This window comes from Heterodontus francisci, chromosome 38 (assembly GCF_036365525.1).
Source record: "Heterodontus francisci isolate sHetFra1 chromosome 38, sHetFra1.hap1, whole genome shotgun sequence".
NCBI classification, from domain to species: domain Eukaryota; kingdom Metazoa; phylum Chordata; class Chondrichthyes; order Heterodontiformes; family Heterodontidae; genus Heterodontus; species Heterodontus francisci.
In genome coordinates this window covers 43,661,370-43,679,819 of record NC_090408.1, presented here as the reverse complement: position 1 = coordinate 43,679,819, position 18,450 = coordinate 43,661,370, and the positions used below count along the sequence as shown (strand labels likewise).

Below are 18,450 nucleotides of genomic sequence, written 5' to 3'. Positions count from 1 at the left end.
AATAATGCCCATCACATTTTGCTTGTGTTCTCAGCAACAGCACAATTCATTTTCCACACCATCAAAGTAATCAATCAACAGATGTTTATTTTGTTCAAAAAATTTAAAATTTCAGATTTTCTTAGAACATCGTTTTCTGCTGTAACAGGAAACTGTCTGATAAGCCAATAGATCATAAAACACTCATAGCTGCTCTGCTTGAATGCAGTACATTAAATTTGCTATTTCGAATATCATACCAAATCGGTCCTAAAGTAAACCCACTGAGCAACCAGTTCAAAGAACTTAATTATTTTGGCTAAAATGTATACAGAGTAACAGTTTTGTCTGACAGTGCATTGTATAGATATTAAACAATGCTCAAGTGTTACAAGGTAGTAACTCACTTGAGGAGTTTTCATGGCCCTGTTCCACAAGCATATTGCTCTACGAGTGGCAGGATAAGGATTTTCAGCTGCCTATCCCTTAAGATGATTTCTTGAATTCAGTTGGGCAGATTGGGGAAGGGACCAGGTGGAAACCCTGAAGATGGGAGGGTAAAAAATAAATCATATGGCAACTCATATCTGATGCTGCTGTCTTGTGTACCTCCTGGCAGCAAGCTCCATAATTGCATTGGCAGAGGTACTGGCAGCAGGTTATCTGGTTAACCCCTTTATTGGGGAGTGATTTGTAGCTCAAGGAAATTTAAGAAGGGGGAAAGTTAAATAACTTGCACCAGAGGGAAAAAAACCCAGAAAACTAAAATACAACTTACCAGACATGGCTGGTCACAATGTTTTCCATGCCAGCCTGAGGAACATGTGCAGGAGCCATTCTCTGGATTACAAGCTGCTCCATTGGTACAGGTGCAGGTATTATTGCAGTAAAGCCCCCATGTACCTTTGGAGCAAGGGATGGAGCAGTCCACTCCATGCCAACCTAAAACACAAACACTATCATTCAAGGCACAGGAACTTCTATACTTTCAGCCAATTAGAAACATTAAATCCTATCAACTGACATCTTAACTTCAAAAACCTGGTGAAGGGGAGACACTTCCAAAGCCACTGATTCTCCTAACAGTGCCAATTCACGTCCAAGTGCCCAGTCCAGGCATATTTCAATGCATGTGAAACCTTACCCATTGAGGATAGTGTGAAGCAGGGATAAACCTTTCCTTGATTCATGGATGATGCAGTCTCAGTTTCAATCCGAGCAACACAGGAGGGGTTCAGGATACAGTATAGATTTAGAAACATAGAAACATAGAAAATAGGAGCAGGAGTAGGCCATTCAGCCCTTCGAGCCTGCTCCGCCATTCATTATGATCATAGCTGAGCATCCAATTCAGTAACCACTTTCCCCCCATATCCTTTGATCCCTTTCGCCCCAAGAGTTATATCTAACTCCTTCTTGAAAACATACAATGTTTTGGCCTCAACTGCTTTCTGTGGTAGCGAATTCCACAGGCTTACCACTCGCTGGGTGAAGAAATTTCTCCTCATCTCAGTCCTGAATGGTTTACCCCGTATCCTTAGATTATGACCCTGGTTCTGGACTCCCCCACCATCGGGAACATCCTTCCTGCATCTACCCTGTCAAGTCCTGTTAGAATTTTATAGGTTTCTATGAGATCCCCCCTCACTCTTCTGAACTCCAGCGAATATAATCCTAACCGACTCAATCTCTCCTCATACGTCAGTCCTGCCATCCCAGGAATCAGTCTGGTAAATCTTCGCTGCACTCCCTCTATAGCAGGAACATCCTTCCTCAGATAAGGAGACCAAAAATGCACACAATATTCCAGATGTGGCCGCACCAAGGCCCTGTATAATTGCAGCAAGACATCCCTGCTCCTGTACTCGAATCCTCTCGCTATGAAGGCCAACATACCATTTGCCCTTTTTACCGCCTGCTGCACCTGCATGCTTACCTTCAGCGACTGGTGTACGAGAACACCCAGGTCTCATTGCATATTCCCCTCTCTCAGTTTATAGCCGTTCAGATCATCATCTGCCTTCCTGTTTTTGCCACCAAAGTGGATAACCTCACATTTATCCACATTATACTGCATCTGCCATGCATTTGCCCACTCACTCAACTTGTCCAAATCACCCTGAAGCCTCTCTGCATCCTCCTCACAACCCATCCTCCCAGCCAGTTTTGTGTCATCTGCAAATTTGGAGATATTACATTTCGTTCCCTCATCTAAATCATTAATATATATTGTGAATAGCTGGGGTCCTAGCACCGATCCCTGCGGTACCCCACTAGTCACTGCCTGTCATTCGGAAATAGACCCGTTTATTCCTACTCTTTGTTTCCTGTCTGCAAACAGTTTTCTATCCATCGCAATACACTACCCCCAATCCCATGCGCTTTAATTTTACCCGCTAATCTCTTATGTGGGACTTTGTCGAAAGCCTTCTGAAAGTCCAAATAAACCACATCCACTGGCTCCCCCTCATCAACTCTACTAGTTACATCCTCGAAGAATTCTAGTAGATTTGTCAAACATGATTTCCCTTTCGTAAATCCATGCTGACTCTATCCGATTCTACCACTGCTCTCCAAGTGCTCTGCTATAAAATCTTTGATAATGGACTCTAGAATTTTCCCCACTACTGACATCAGGCTGACTGGTCTATAATTCCCTGCTTTCTCTCTACCTCCCTTTTTCAATAGTGGGGTTACATTAGCTACCCTCCAATCTGTAGGAACTGTTCCAGAGTCTATAGAATCTTGAAAGATGACCACCAATGCATCCACTATTTCTAGGGCTACTTCCTTAAGTACTCTGGGATGTAGATTATCAGACCCTGGGGATTTATCGGCCTTCAATCCCATCAATTTCCCCAACACTATTTCTCTACTAATACTGATTTCCTTCAGTTCCTCCCTCTCACTAAACCCTGTGTTCCCCAACATTTCTGGTATGTTATTTGTGTCCTCCTCTGTGAAGACAGAACCAAAGTATGCATTTAGTTGGTCAGCCATTTCTTTGTTCCCCATAATAAATTCCCCTGTTTCTGACTGTAAGAGACCTACATTTGTCTTCACCAATCTTTTTCTCTTCACATACCTAAAGAAATGTTTACAGCCAGTATTTATGTTCCCCACAAGCTTACTCTCGTACTCTATTTTCCCCTTCTTAATCAATCCCTTGGTCCTCCTTTGCTGAATTCTAAACTGCTCCCAATCCTCAGGTCTGTTGTTTTTCCTGGCGAATTTGTATGCCTCTTCCTTGGATCTAATGCTATCTCTAATTTCCTTTGTAAGCCATGGTTTGGTTAGCTTTCCCGTTTTACTTTTGCGCCAGACAGGAATAAACAATTGTTGCAGTTCATCCATGCTCTCTTTAAAAGTTTGCCATTGCCTATCCACTGTCATCCCTTTAAGTAACGTATCCCAATCCATCATAGCCAACTTGCACCTCATACCTTCGTAGTTTCCTTTATTAAGATTCAGGAACCTAGTCTCAGAATCAACTACATCACTCTCCATCTTGATGAAGAATTCTATCATATTATGGTCGCTCATCCCGATTTCCCCCTTCAATTTGCCTGGAAAATTGGTGTTTTTCAGGAGCAGTAATGAGGAAATGGGACCGAAGACCTGTTTGGAACTTCAGTTACGTGGATAGGTTAGTGAAGCTGGGGCTGTTTTCCTTGAAGAAGAGAAGATTCAGAGAAGATTTGATTGAGGTGTTCAAAATCATAAGGAATCAGGACAGATAGATAGGGAGAAACTGTTCCCAATGGCAGAAGGATCCAGAGCCAGAGGACACCGATTTAAGGTGATTGGCAAAAGAAGCAACAGCGACATCAGGAAAAGCATTCTTCCAGAGCCAGTGGTTAGGATCTGGAATGCACTGCCTGAGAGAGTGGTGGAGGCACTTTCAATTGAGACCTTCAAAACAGAATTGGATAATGACCTGAAGAGAAAAACTTTGCAGGGCTATGGGGAAAAGGCAGGGGAGTAGTACTAGGTCAGTTGCTCTTGCAGAGAGCTGGCAAGGAGACAATGGGTTGAATAGCCTCCTTCTGTGTTGTAGCCATTCTATGATTGTATTCTCAACATAAAGACCACCTGCACTGTCCCAGGATTTCCTGGGGCTTTCTCAAGTAGTGTCAGTAAATCTGCGCCTGAAGTGTTCACATGCCCAGCGCTCCCATTTTATTGAGGCATTCCTGGCCTGCGGCCTCATATTCTGTTTCCTATGACTGTTAGACACTTCAGTGGTGGGGTGTCCGAAGAAACCTTGTGCAAAGGACCCACCCCAGGACCACTACAGACCAGAAAGTCTGTGGGGGGTTCTGAGGCCAGCAGAATACTTTGCACATGTGCTGTGCTGGTCAGCAGCAAGCACCAATAGAGAAAAACCTATTCTGTTCTGTAATATACTACTCACTGCCCTCCCATCTTCCACCCGCTGTAACTTTCAACGAGTACAAAATGCAGTCAGCTGTATCCTGCCCCACACTAACTTCCACTCATCCATTATCCTGGTCTTTGCTAAACTAACTTGATTTCAAGTCCCCCAATGTATTAAAGTTAAAATGCTCGTCCTGCTTTTTAAATCTCTCCAACTCACCCTATCCTGCTGCTCTCCTCCCTTCATCCTACCATAGGTGGCAAAGCATTCAATCATCTTGGAAATGCTCTCTGGAAGTTCCTCCCTAAACTGCTCCTTCTCTCACGTTGTTTTAAAAAAATTATCACCCATCCTAATTTGCTCCTCCAAGGCTTGTTGTCCATTCTCTTAACTATTCCTATCTTTTCCTCACCCTTCTGTAAAGCACCTTGGGACATTTTCTATATTAATAGCACCATGCAAATGCAAGTTTTTGATGTTGTTGAGACATCTGTATGATTTTTCTCTGATAACTAGATGGCTTTTTAGCATTTCAGGCTAGATAACAGAGTTATGTCACATCAACAGTAACCCAAAATGCTGTCTAGCATATATTAAAGAACACTGCTGGCCAGGTGTTCAATTAAGGGCTGGAGTAGGGAGCGCAAGGAAACATGTTCCACCCCAGTATTTTATTGACATTTCTCACCTCGTTAAGTACAGAATTCAAAGTGTATTTAAGATGTTAGCAAAATGATACAGGGTATAATAGGGTGTGTCTATACCTGCTTTACAAATACAGGAACCATCAATAGGAGAACAAGTTCCACCATGCTTGCAGCTACAAGTAGATGAACAGTTGGCTCCATATTTTCCAGGAAGGCATGAAAAGGAGCAATCTTCTCCCTGGAATACAAAGGAAATGCATTCACTAGATCTTAGACTTCAGATTCTACAGCATAAACAAAGATACTGCTAGACAAAAAAAGATCAAAGTTGATCCAGTTTGCTTTTTGCCATCCTGGTAGTTGTATGATACAATGATAATGGAGTTGTTCACTAGTCATAGCAATCAATCTCTATGAATTAGTTTACAACAGTCTCAGACATGAGGCAAGGAAAACCCCAGTGGTGGAAAGCTTCCTCCCCAGCATGTTACGCAGTCATGTCTCAAATTCTGCACACGTGTAGACAGGTGCACACGCATTAGTAAGCAATGAAGAGCAAGTATACAATTAGACTAAAATTGAAATTTCTGCCAAAAATTTAACATTTTGATAGTACATCCATAATCAATTATGAATACAAACCCACATCAGATGGTGACAGATGTGATATTGTCCTTGTATCTGCTACTGTTATGAACCTTGTAACATGATTATATTTTTAAAATTGTGATTTTTTAAAAGTTCAAGGTGGAGTTTGGAAAGTCAGGTGGCCTCACCTCCACTCTGCAAAAGATTACCAGGACAACAGAGAACACAGATCAAAGATTGTCTTCTGAAAAATAGAGACTACAGCCACTAACATCTGAAGAACAAAGGGTTTCGCCCCTCCCAGATCTTTGGGTTGTAAAAAAAGGAGTCAGTAATTGGGAAAATGCAAATGCACCAGGCAGGTGTTAACACCTGGGGACAATGGAAAGGCCCGAATTGCTATGTGAACACAGACTTCTGGTCTCTGCATTTTGGAACAGAACAATGAGCTATTGACTTCTGAATTCAGATAAATTTAAGAGACTTTCTGAAGGCAAACAGGCTGTAAGAAGGGAACCTATCGAGGTGTAGCCTCAAGACAAGCTGTAAGAGAAGACACCCAGCAGTGGCAGCTGGAGAGAAAGAGAGAGAGAGAAAACACCTGCTCTTTGAAGATATACAACGAAAGGTTGTGAAGACCTGAACTGTTTTGAGAGTCGAAGCTTGCGGAGGAGTAAAGGACTCACTGGATGATCAGAAATTGCATTATTCATGGATGACCAGGACGGAAATGCTCGGAGAAGTAAGTGAAGAGAATATTGATTTTTGAAAGTGTGTGAGATCCAACCCATTGCAACTGGGAGGAGTTTGGGACTTTTGACCACAAAGCATTTTGTCATCAAAAAGGACTGTGTAATGTATAAGTGTGGTGTGAGTTTCCAAGTGTTTGAATAAGTAAATAAAATACCATTATTTGTAACTTGGGGTATCAGCTACTTACAAAGTACTGTTTAGTTAATTGGGGATTTCTTTTAGTTTAGTTGCTAAAATAAGTCTTAAAACGTGAAATCTTGTGGGGGTTCATATCTTGTATTTTTCACATTAACGATCTCTCTAAGATAGTAATAGCTACTGCCACAGCTCTAACCTGAAGGGGGAATGAGCCTAATTAAATTAGAGGTACAGCATTAACGTTTCAGGTCGATTACCTTTCATCAGGACGCCTGATGAAAGTTCATCGATCTGAAACGTTAACTCTGTTTTTCTCTCCACAGATAGTGCCTGAGCTGCTGAGTATTTCCAGCATTTTCTGTTTTTATTTCAGATTGCCAGCATCTGCAGTATTTTGCTTTTAGATTAGTTGTAGGTTGGCTAAAGATATGTATTTATGGCAAGTAAAAATAATTCCTCACATCACTGCTCGAGTGCCTGCAAGTCTTAAAAACCCATTAAAAACGAGTCCGCACCATGGGGAGATTAACTTCCCATTCATTTCAATGAAAGTACATTCTTTTCAAGCAAAAGCTATTTTTCACTCTGTGAACAAGCGCATGTTCAAGCACGTTCTCAAGTGCAATAAAAGATGGACAATAAATGCTGGTTTTGCCAACGACACCCACATCCCAAGAATGAATAATAAAAAAACCCTGTTTCACCTCTCCACAGCATGTCATGGTGGTGCACTGGAACTTCCTATCTCTCCCACCCCTACAAGATTAGACTAGCATGACTCACTCTCTAATTTTCTTTCTATCCCTGTGGGGAAATAGCTGCTCTTTGCTCATCAGTTACCTGTGATGACACAGTTGAGATTGGAGTTGTTCATGGCTGTACACTTGCATCCTACAGCCTTATGGTGCAACCTGCTGGACCTCCAGTGAGCTGCTAGACTTCACCACACTCACCCCTCCCCCATCTTACATTTATTATTCAACTTGCAATTGAGTTCCTCACTGTGTTTAAATGTTTTTATCTTTTCTATAAGTCTTGACATGAAGTTGAAGACTGGTGCTCAGCAACTAGTAATCACAAGTGCTGAAATGTAAGTACACAAAAAGCAGGACAAATCCAACCCGGCCAATTACCGCCCTATCAGTCTACTTTCGGTCATCAGTAAAGTGATGGAAGGTGTCGTCGACAGTGCTATCAAGCGGCACTTAATGAGCAATAACTTGCTCACTGACACTCAATCTGGGTTCCGCCAGGGCCACTCAGCTCCTGACCTCAATTCAGCCTTGGTATAAACATGGACAAAAGAGCTGAACTCAAGAGGTGAGGTGAGAGTGACTGCCCTTGACATCAAGGTAGCATTTGACCAAGTACGGCATCAAGGAGCCCCCGCAAAACTGGAGTCAATGGGAATCAGGGGGAAAACTTTCTGCTGGTTGGAGTCATACCTAGCGCAAATGAAGATGGTTGTAGTTGTTAGAGGTCAATCATCTCAGCTCCGGGACATCACTGCAGGAGTTCCTCAGGGTGGTGTCCTAGGCCCAACCATCTTCAGCTGCTTCATCAATGACCTTCCGTCATTTATAAGGTCAGAAGTGGGGATGTTCGCTGATGATTGCACAATATTCAGCACCATTCGTGACTCCTCAGATACTGAAGCAGTCTGTGTAGAAATGCAGCAAGACCTGGACAATATTCAGGCTTGGGCTGATAAGTGGCAAGTAACATTCGTGTCACACAAGTGCCAGGCAATGACTATCTCAAACAAGGGAGAATGTAACCATCTCCCCTTGACATTCAATGGCATCATGATTGCTGAATCCCCCACTATCAACATCCTGGGGGTTACCATTGACCAGAAATTGAACTGGAGTAGCCATATAAATACTGTGGCTACAAGAGCAGGTCAGAGGCTAGGAATTCTGCGGTGAGTAACTCACCTCCTGACTCCCCAAAGCCTGTTCACCATCTACAAGGCACAAGTCAGGAGTGTGATGGAATACTCTCCATTTGCCTGGATGGGTGCAGTTCCAACAACACTCAAGAAGCTTGACATTTTCTAGGACAAAGCAGCCTGCTTGATTGGCACCCCATCCACAGACATTCACTCCCTCCACCACTGATGCACAGTGGCAGCAGTATGTACCATCCACAAGATGCACTGCAGCAATACATCAAGGCTCCTTAGATAGCACCTTCCAAACTGCGACCTCTACCACCTAGAAGGACAAGGGTAGCAGATGCAAGGGAATACCATCACCTGCAAGTTCCCCTTCAAGCCACACACCATCCTGACTTGGAACTATATCGCTGTTCCTTCACTGTCGCTAGGTCAAAATCCTGGAACTCCCTTCCTAACAGCACTGTGGGTGTACCTACCCCACATGGACTGCAGCGGTTCAAGAAGGTGGCTCACCACCACCTTCTCAAGGGCAATTAGGGATGGGCAATAAATTTTGGCCGAGCCATCGATGCCCACATCCCATGAAAGAATAAATTTTAAAAAACTTATCTTCACTTTCTGCATTAGAAGTAGTCAACAAAGTTTGAAATCCAAATTATTCACCAATGAAAATTTGCGAAATACTCTATGAAATTATCATGATGCCATAAGCTCGATTTCTGCCTACAGAAATAAATATATTTGAATATTGCTCAAAGGCTCCAAAAACCTTCTGCTGCCCCTCTGTTACACTTACATCCCTTCCTAAGAAAAGATGTTCAATATAATGTTTTCATTGTTTTGTTGTTATCTCTCACTTGTCATATGCTGCATTACAGTTTGTTCTTATCATTAAATGTTGTTAATTAGAAGCTATGCTTACCAGAGCCTTATGAATATAATCCTCTGCTGAGATGTGATGAGAAGGTTATACAGGCTAACATGGGAAGTGTCATCAATACATATCAGAGGAGCTGCAATTGCAACTGCCCTACCAAATGGATTCCTTTGGTAATGCGCGTCTGTGACCAGTTGGGCTTTGAGTCAATATAAACTCCTGGCTTAAGACATATTTCTAGAAAGTACATAAAGTCCCATTCCACTTTTTATATTTTTGTGGACTGTCTATTACCATTATCTCACATTTAAAAAGAAGATTTTTTAAAAATTCTCCTGTTAGTCTAATATATACAACAGTGTTTAGTTTCTGCTTTATAATTATCTGACAAATGGGTTAAAGAAGGTACCTCCCCACATCTGGAGTCCAATACACATATAGGTTAATTAATAGTTTAACATTCAGAGCTTCATTCCAGTGAAGAATATTAACAAACAGGGGATGGGTTTATCTGCAATGCATTATTATTAGAAATATCATTGTCATCTACATCCCTCTACAAGACAGTTGAAATTTCTAAACTCACAACAGGGGCATGATTTTGAACATATTTAGGAATTTTGAGGCCTCCTCCCCAGCAGGAATGGGATGGAAATGGTGGGGTGGGGGGGCGGGGGGGGGGGGGGAGGTGGGAATGAGTTATCACCCTGTTCCCACTCCTGCCCTGATTCTCGCCCAGACCTACCAATGGGAGTCCCAAGCATCCACAAATCAGGGTGCTATGACATTAATAGGATGGCGTTTGCCTTTTTAGGACAATACTGCGCCAGTCACACTCTGCCCAATATCAGCTGACTGATCCAGTGGGGGAGAAACCCACAGGTAGGTTGTACTGTGTATTTGTGCGGCTAGGAGGAACAGCAGTGCTTACTGTGGTTCCAGAAAACTGGCGGGGCTCACTGCTGCTGATACTCCAGCTCAACCTCTCCACCCCCGCCTCCCAGACGAGATTGGACTCCCTCAGACCTGCTTTTGTCCGGCATTCTGATATTGCAGTGGTCTAGAATTGGGGGATTCCCCAGAATGCTGAATTTCCACCAGGTGGCTGAACGTTAATGGATCTAGCCTTCAAAACGGACCAGATCTCCTGCCAGGACTATCAAATGACTGACATACGCACAGGGGAAAAATCTACCCCCATGATATTTCCTTTCTGTTTTTAGATCTCTGCATTAGGTTCAGCTAATATGGCAGTTAGCAAATGGAATTCAAATGGCCAGGATGGTGCCTGTTGGACAGAGACCAAGACAGGGGTGGGGAAGGCAATAAATGGCTTTAAAAAAGTTTTATTTAAGACTAGGGATTGAGTAATGCATTGGTTGGATAGTGCTCTGTGATCCCTGCGTTCAAATACAGCCCAGACTGCTTGGAGGGAGAGAGGGTGGGGTCAGCTATGAAGTTCTGGAGGGGTGGGGGGGGGATGGGGTGTGGTGGCACAATATAAACATTGGCATTTTTTTGAGAATGTGCTATACAAATAGTCATTTAGTAGTACAGAACTTGAGTACTGCTGAAAGTAGAGACATGTTGTTGAAGCTTTTCGTCTTGCACTCATCAGGACAATCGCAAGAATAACCTATGTAAGGGAAAACAACAACTTATACTGCATGAGAAAAGAGTGTTGATTGGTTGGCAAGTGAACTCTGATTAGCAGAGGCATTGCCATGGCGAATGAGCCAGTTTACGGTGACTGACAGTTAACTGCCAAGCTATGTTTAAAATTTAAACCAGGCATGTTGACTCTGATTGGTCAAAGCATTGCCCTGAGGAATGAACCAGCGATGGCTGTCACTTATTTCGTTCAGCTGAAACAGGCGCAATGTTTGTACATATTCTTTCTGTCTGCAAAGAAACTGTGTACAGTTCTGGGCACCACACTATGGGAAGGATGTGATTGCTCTGGAGAGGGTGCAGAGGAGATTCACCAGGATGTTGCCTGGGCTGGAGCATTTCAGCTATGAAGAGAGACTGAAAAGGCTAGGGTTGTTTTCCTTAGAGTAGAGAAGGCTGAAGGGGGACCTGATTGAGGTATACAAAATTATGAGGGGCATAGATAGGGTAGATAGGAAGAAACTTTTTCCCTTAGCGGAGGTGTCAATAGCCAGGGGGCATAGATTTAAGGTAAGAGGCAGGAGGTTTAGAGGGGATTCGAGGAAAAAGATTTTCACTCAGAGGGTGGTTGGAATCTGGAACGCACTGCCTGAAGAGGTGGTAGAGTCAGGAACCCTCACAACATTTAAGATGTATTTAGATGAGCACTTGAAACGCCATAGCACACAAGGCTACGGGCCAAGTGCTGGAAAATGGGATTAGAATAGTTAGGTGCTTGATGGCTGGCACAGACACAATGGGCCGAAGGACCTGTTTCTGTGCTGTATAATTCTATGACTCTAACTGTACAACCATGAGCAACTCCAATCTCAATTGTGTCATCACAGGGAACTGCTGAGCAAAGAGCAGCTATTTCCCCATGGGGATGGAAAGAAAATTGGAGAGTGAGTCATGCTAGTCTAATCTTGCATGTCTCCTAGTAGTTGGCTGCACAGCTTAACTGGCAGTAGGCTTGATAGCTGGATGGCCAACCACCCTCTCAATTAAGAAATGATGCTCCCAAGAGTAAATTAATAAATCAATTTGACTCTGTTTTGATATTACCTCTCCAATTAATGCCCATCTCAATCCCACAGATGGTTATTATATAGGCTAGAGTCACTGTATTCTGTCTGCTCCACTTTCACTTTTGATTGCAATTTTTCATTCTGCGTTGGTCTTCTGGCCCAACTTCAAATTAGTAACTATGGGAAATTTCAGTTGAAAAAAAACATTCCCTACCACTTTATGATCAGCCTATTTTGGCATAATTCCCATTAACTACTCCTTTCTTTTTATTACCACTGTGGGCTTTGTCATAGAGGCATAGAGTTATACAGCACAGAAACAGGCCCTTCGGCCCATCGTGTCTGTGCCAGCTAAAAACAGTACTGTGTAAAATTTGACCTGGGTTCAAATCCCGTCCAGACTGAAGGAATGAAATTGTCCTATCATTATTGTCACAAGAATCCTAAGTGAAATAGATGTGGGAAGTCACAACCCAGTTGCTCGTAGAGTGGCATGATAGCACAATGCTGCCCATAATTGCACACTAAAAATATTGGTCTGTCTCTCTCTCTGGAGAAGTCACATAGATGGCTGCTGTGGAAAATGAAATTCACACTATTGCAGCGGAGGATGTTCTGCTGAGGTTGGGTCAATACATATCACTAGAGCAGCATAGACGGGTTTATTGGTGCACGCTATACTTGACCTGAGAGAACTTATATTGACATTGAGTACCAGGAGTAGAAAACTGGTCTATTCCACAGCATTAACGCTTCTCATATGAACATAAGAAATAGGAGCAGGAGTTGACCTTTCAGCATTCGAGCCCTGCTCTGCTATTCATTAGGATCATGGTTGATATTCTACCTCAACTTCACTTCCCTGCCCACTCCCCATATCTCTTGAGTTCCTGAAAGATCAAAATCTATCATCTCAGTCTTGAATATATTCAACAATGGAGCATCCACAAGCCTCTGCGGTAGATAATTCCAAAGATTCACAACCCTCTAAGTGAAGAAATTTCTCCTCATCTCAGTCCTAAACGATGGACCCCTTATCCTGAGACTGTGCCCCCGTGTTCTAGATTCCCCAGCCAGGGGAAACAACCTCTCAGTGTCTACCCTGTCAAACCCCTTCAGAATCCTGTATGTTTCAATGAGATTAACACTCATTCTTCTAAACTCCAGAGAGTATAGGCCCAACTTATGCTACCTCTAATCAAAGGACAACCCTTTCATTCCAGAAACCAATCTAGGGAAACTTCGCTGTAACACCTCCAAGGCAAGTATATCCTTCGTTAGATACAGAGACCAAAACTGCACACAGTACACCAGGTATTGTCTCACCATAGCCCTAAACAATTGTTGCAAGACTTCTTATTCTTGTACTCCAATCCCCTTGCAATAAAGGCCAACACGCCATTTGCGTTCCTAATTGCTTGCTGTACCTGAATGGTGATTTTCTGTGTTCCTTCTACGAGTATTAGGAAATGGGGAGATGGTGGCGAAGTGGTATTATCACTGGACTAGTAATCCAGAGGCCCAGGCTAATGCTCTGCGGACATGGCAGATGGTGAAATTTGAATTCAATTAATAAAAAAAAATCTGGAATTAAAAGCTAGTCTAATGATGACCTTGAAACTATTGTCGATTGTTGTAAAAACCCATACGGTTCACTAATGTCATTTAGGGATGGAAATCTGCTGTCCTTACCTGGCCTGGCCTAGATGTGAGTCCAGAGCCGCCACAGCATGGCTGACTCTTAAATGCCCTCTGAAATGGCCATTCACTTGTATCAAACCGCTACAAAGTGTAAGAAAAGGAATGAAACCGGACAGACCACCGGGCATTGACCTAGGCACTGGAAACGACAATGGCAAACCCAGCCCTGTCGACCCTGCAAAGTCCTCCTTACTAACATCTGGGGGCTTGTGCCAAAATTGGGAGAGCTGTCCCACAGATTAGACAAGCAACAGCCTGACATAGTCATACTCGTGGAATGATACTTTACAGACAATGTCCCTGACACCACCATCATCATACCTGGGTATGTCCTGTCCAACCAGCAGGACAGACTCAACAGAGGTGGTGGCACAGTGGTATACTGTCAGGAGGGAGTTGCCGTGGGAGTCCTCAACATTGACTCTGGACCCCATGAAGTCTCATGGCATCAGGTCAAACATGGGCAAGGAAACCTCCTGCTGATTACCAACTACCGCCCCTGTGGCTGATGAAGCACTTGGAAGAAGCACTAAGGTAACAAGGGTGCAGAATGTAATCTGGGTGGGAACTTCAATGTCCATCACCAAGAGTGGCTCGGTAGCACCACGATTGACTGAGCTGGCCGAGTTCTGAAGGACATAGCTGCTAGACTGGGTCTGCGGCAGGTGGTGAGGGAACCAACAAGAGGGGAAAACATACTTGACCTCGTCCTGCCTGCTGCAGATGCATCTCCATGACAGTATTGGTAGGAGTGACCACAGCACAGTCCTTGTGCAGACAAAGTCCCGCCTTCACTCTGAGGGTCCCACCATTGTGTTGTGTGGCACTACCACCGTGCTAAATGGGATGGATTTCAAACAAATCTAGCAATTCAAAACTGGGTATCCATGAGGCGCTGTGGACCACCAGCAGCAGCAGAACTGTATTCAACCACAATATGTAACCTCATGGCCCGGCATATCCCCCGTTCTACCATTACCATCAAGCTGGGGGACCAACCCTGGTTCAATGAAGAGTGCAGGGGGGCATGCCAGGAGCAGAACCAGGTATACCTGAAAATGAGGTGTCAGCCTGGTGAGCTACAACACAGGACTACTTACATGCCAAACAGCGGAAGCAGCATGCGATAGACAGGGCTAAATGATCCCACAACCAACGGATCAGATCTAAGAATGGCAGCTCAACATCCCTGGATATAGAGTTTTCAGGCGTGATAGGGAGGGGGATACAAAAGGAAGGGGATGTAGCATTATTGATTAAGGAATCAATAACAGCTTTGAGGAGGGATGATGTGCTAAATGAATCATCCAATGAGGCCATATGGGTTGAGCTCAGAAATTAAAAAGGGGCAGCCACACTACTAGGAGTGTACTATAGACCCCCAAATAGTGAAAGGGAGATAGAAGAACAAATATGTAGGCAAATATCTGAGTGCAAAAACTATAGGACAATAATAGCTGGGGATTTCAACTACCCTAATCTCAACTGGGATACAAACAGCGTGAAGTGCACAGAAGGCACAAAATTCTTGAACTGCATTCAAGAGAACTTTTCAAGCCAGCATGTAACAAGCTCAACAAGAGGGGGAGCAATTCTAGATTTAGTCTTCGGTAATGAAGCTGGGCAAGTGGATGAAGTAGCAGTGGGTGACCATTTTAGAGATAGTGACCATAATACAGTTAGTTTTAGCATAATCATGGAAAAGGACAAAGATAAAATAGGAGTAAAAGTTCTAAGTTGGGGGAAGCTGAGAGGTGATCTGGTGAAAGTGGACCGAATACAGCTACTTGAAGGAAAATCAGTGGCAAACCAGTGGGAGGCATTCAAAAGCAAGATTCTACAGGCACAGGGTAGACATGTCCCCACAAAGATAAAGGGTGGTACTGCCAAATCTAGAGCCCCCTGATTATCTAGAAGCTTACAGGATAAGATTAAGCAGAAAAAGAAAGCTTATGATGGTCACAAAAAACTTAGTACTTTAGAAAGCCTATAGGCATATAGAAAGTGCAGGGGTGAAGTAAAAAAGGAAATTAGCAATGCAAAGAGAGGACATGAAAAAATTATTGGCAGGTAAAATCAAGGAAAATCCAAAGATGTTTTATCAGTACATTCAGAGCAAGAGGATAACTAAGGAAAGGAAGGGTAGGGCCGATCAGAGATGGACAAGGGAACTTATGCATGGATGCAGAAGATGTGGGCAGGGTTCTGAATGAGTTTTTTGTCTCTGTCTTCACAAAGGAGAGGGATGGTGCAGACATTGTAGTAAAAGAGGAGTGTAAAATATTAGATATGGTAAGCATAATGAGAGGAAATATTAGAGGGTCTGACATCCTTGAAAGTGGATAAATTGCCAGGGCCGGATGGATTGTATCCCAAGTTGTTAAAGGAAGCCAGGGAGGAAATAGCAGATGCTCTGAGGATCATCTTCAAATCCTCACTGGATACAGGTGAGGTACCAGAGGATTGGAGGTCTGCGAACGTTGTACCATTGTTTAAAAGAATGCGAAGGATAGGCCAAATAATTGTAGACCGGTCAGTGGTGAGTAAATTATTAGAATCAATTCTGAGAGACAGGATAAACTGCCACTTAGATAGGCATGGATTAATCAGAAATAAAAACAAGAAATGCTGGAAATACTAAGCAGGTCTGGTAGCATCAGTGGAGAGAGAAGCAGAGTTAACGTTTCAGGTTAGAACTGATGAAGGGTCACTGATCTGAAACGTTAAATCTGCTTCTCTTTTCACAGATGCTGCCAGACCTGCTGAATATTTCCAGCATTTCTTGTTTTTATTTCTGATTTCCAGCATCTGCAGTATTTTGCTTTTATTATGGATTAATCAGAGATAGACAGCATGGATTTGGTAAGGGAAAGTCGTGTCTTGCGAACTTGATTGAATTTTTTGAGGAAGCAACAAAGAGGATTGATGAGGGTAATGCAGCGGATGTGAATTTTATTAAGGCATTTTACAAGGTCCCACATGGCAGACTGGTCAGAAAAATGAAAGCCCATGGGATACAGGGGAATGTGGCAGATTGGATCCAAAATTGGCTCAGTGACAGGAAACAAAGGGTAGTGGTCGACAGATGTTTTCGCGATTGGAAAGAGGTTTCCAATGATGTTCCACAGGGCGTAATGTTGGGTCCCTTGCTGTCTTTGGTAGATATTAATGATTTGGACTTAAATATGAGAGGCATGATTGGGAAATTTGCAGATGACACAAAAATTGGGTGTGTAGTTGATAGTGAATACGATAGCTGTAGACTCCAGAAACTATTAATGGTTTGGGTTGAGTGGGTGGAAAAGTGGCAAATGGAATTCAATCTGGAGAAGTGTGAAGTAATGCATTTGGGGAGGGCAAACAAAGCAAGGGAATACACAATAAACAGGAGGATATTGAGAGGGGTAGAAGAAGTGAGAGACCTTGGAGTGCATGCCCACAGGTCCCTGAAAGTGGCAGGACAGGTAGATAGAGTGGTGAAGAAGGCATATGGAATGCTTTCCTTTATTGGCTGAGGTATCGAATACAAAAGCAAGGATGCGATGCTGAAACTGTATAAAAGGCTGGTTAGGCCACAGCTGGGAGTATTGCATACAGTTCTGGTCACCACATTATAGGAAGGACGTAATTGCTCTGGAGAGAGTACAGAGGAGATTTACAAGAATGTTGCCAGGGCTTGAAAATTGCAGCTACGACGAAAGATTGGATAGGCTAGGGTTGCTTTCCTTAGAACAGAGGAGGCTGAGGGGTGACTTAATTGAGGTGTTCAAAATTATGAGGGGCCGAGATAGAAAGGAAAGACCTGTTTCCCCTAGTGGAGAGGTCAATTACCGGGGGCACAGATTTAAGGTGATTGGGAGAAGGATTAGAGGAGACATGAGGCAAAACTCTTTCACCCAGAGGGTGGTGGGTGTCTGGAATTCACTGCCCAGATAGGTCATAGAGAGATACAGCACTGAAATAGGCCCTTCGGCCCACCGAGTCTATGCCAACCAACAACCACCCATTTATACTAATCCTACATTAATCCCATATTCCCTCCAACATCCCCACCATTCTCCTACCACCTACCTACACTATGGGCAATTTACAATGGCCAATTTACCTACCAACCTGCAAGTCTTTGGCAGTGGGAGGAAACCGGAGCAACCGGCGGAAACCCACGCAGTCACAGGGAGAACCTGCAAACTCCGCACAGGCAGTACCCACAATCAAACCCGGGTCGCCGGAGCTGTGAGGCTGCCGTGCTAACCACTGCGCCACTGTGCCGCCCAGTGGTGGAGGCAGAAACCCTAACCTGTAATCTGCCAGGCTATGGACCAGGTGCTGGAAGGTGGGATTAGATTGGGCTGCTAATTTTTTCAGCTGGCACAGACATGATGGGCTGAATGGCCTCCTTCTGTACCATAACCATTCCATGCTTCTAAGATCTGCAGTCCTGCCACATCCAGTTATGAATGGTGGTGGACAATTAAACAACTAAGAGGAGGAGGTGGCTCCACAAATATTCCCATCCTCAATGATGGGGGAGCCCAGCACATCAGTGTCAAAGACAAAGCTGAAGCATTTGCATCCATCTTCAGCCAGAAGTGCCAAGTGGATGATCCATCTCGGCCTCCTCATGAGGTCCCCAGCATCACAGATGCGAGTCTTATAAAGATCAGCTATATAAAAAAAATGAGGTTAGAGACAGAATAAAGCTCCCTCTACACTGTCCTACCAAACCCTCCCAGGGCAGGTACAACGCGGGGTTAGAAAAAAACACAGATACCAGGCTTCAGCCAATCCGATTCACTCCTCTTGATATCAAG

The 18,450-nt window shown here is 43.7% G+C and overlaps 1 protein-coding gene across 13 annotated transcripts in view; it reads right to left on the bottom strand.

Moving 5' to 3' along the window:
* megf11 (multiple EGF-like-domains 11) overlaps window positions 1-18,450 on the bottom strand; it is a 568,089-nt gene that overhangs the window by 88,518 nt on the left and 461,121 nt on the right. For all 13 annotated transcript variants that reach the window (XM_068018269.1, XM_068018268.1, XM_068018258.1 and 10 more), the window contains 2 exons: window positions 5,122-5,242; window positions 758-921 (listed from right to left, as the gene is read on the bottom strand). In XM_068018269.1, coding sequence (XP_067874370.1) covers window positions 758-921; window positions 5,122-5,242 — 285 coding nt within the window. The remainder of the gene's footprint in view (window positions 1-757; window positions 922-5,121; window positions 5,243-18,450) is intronic.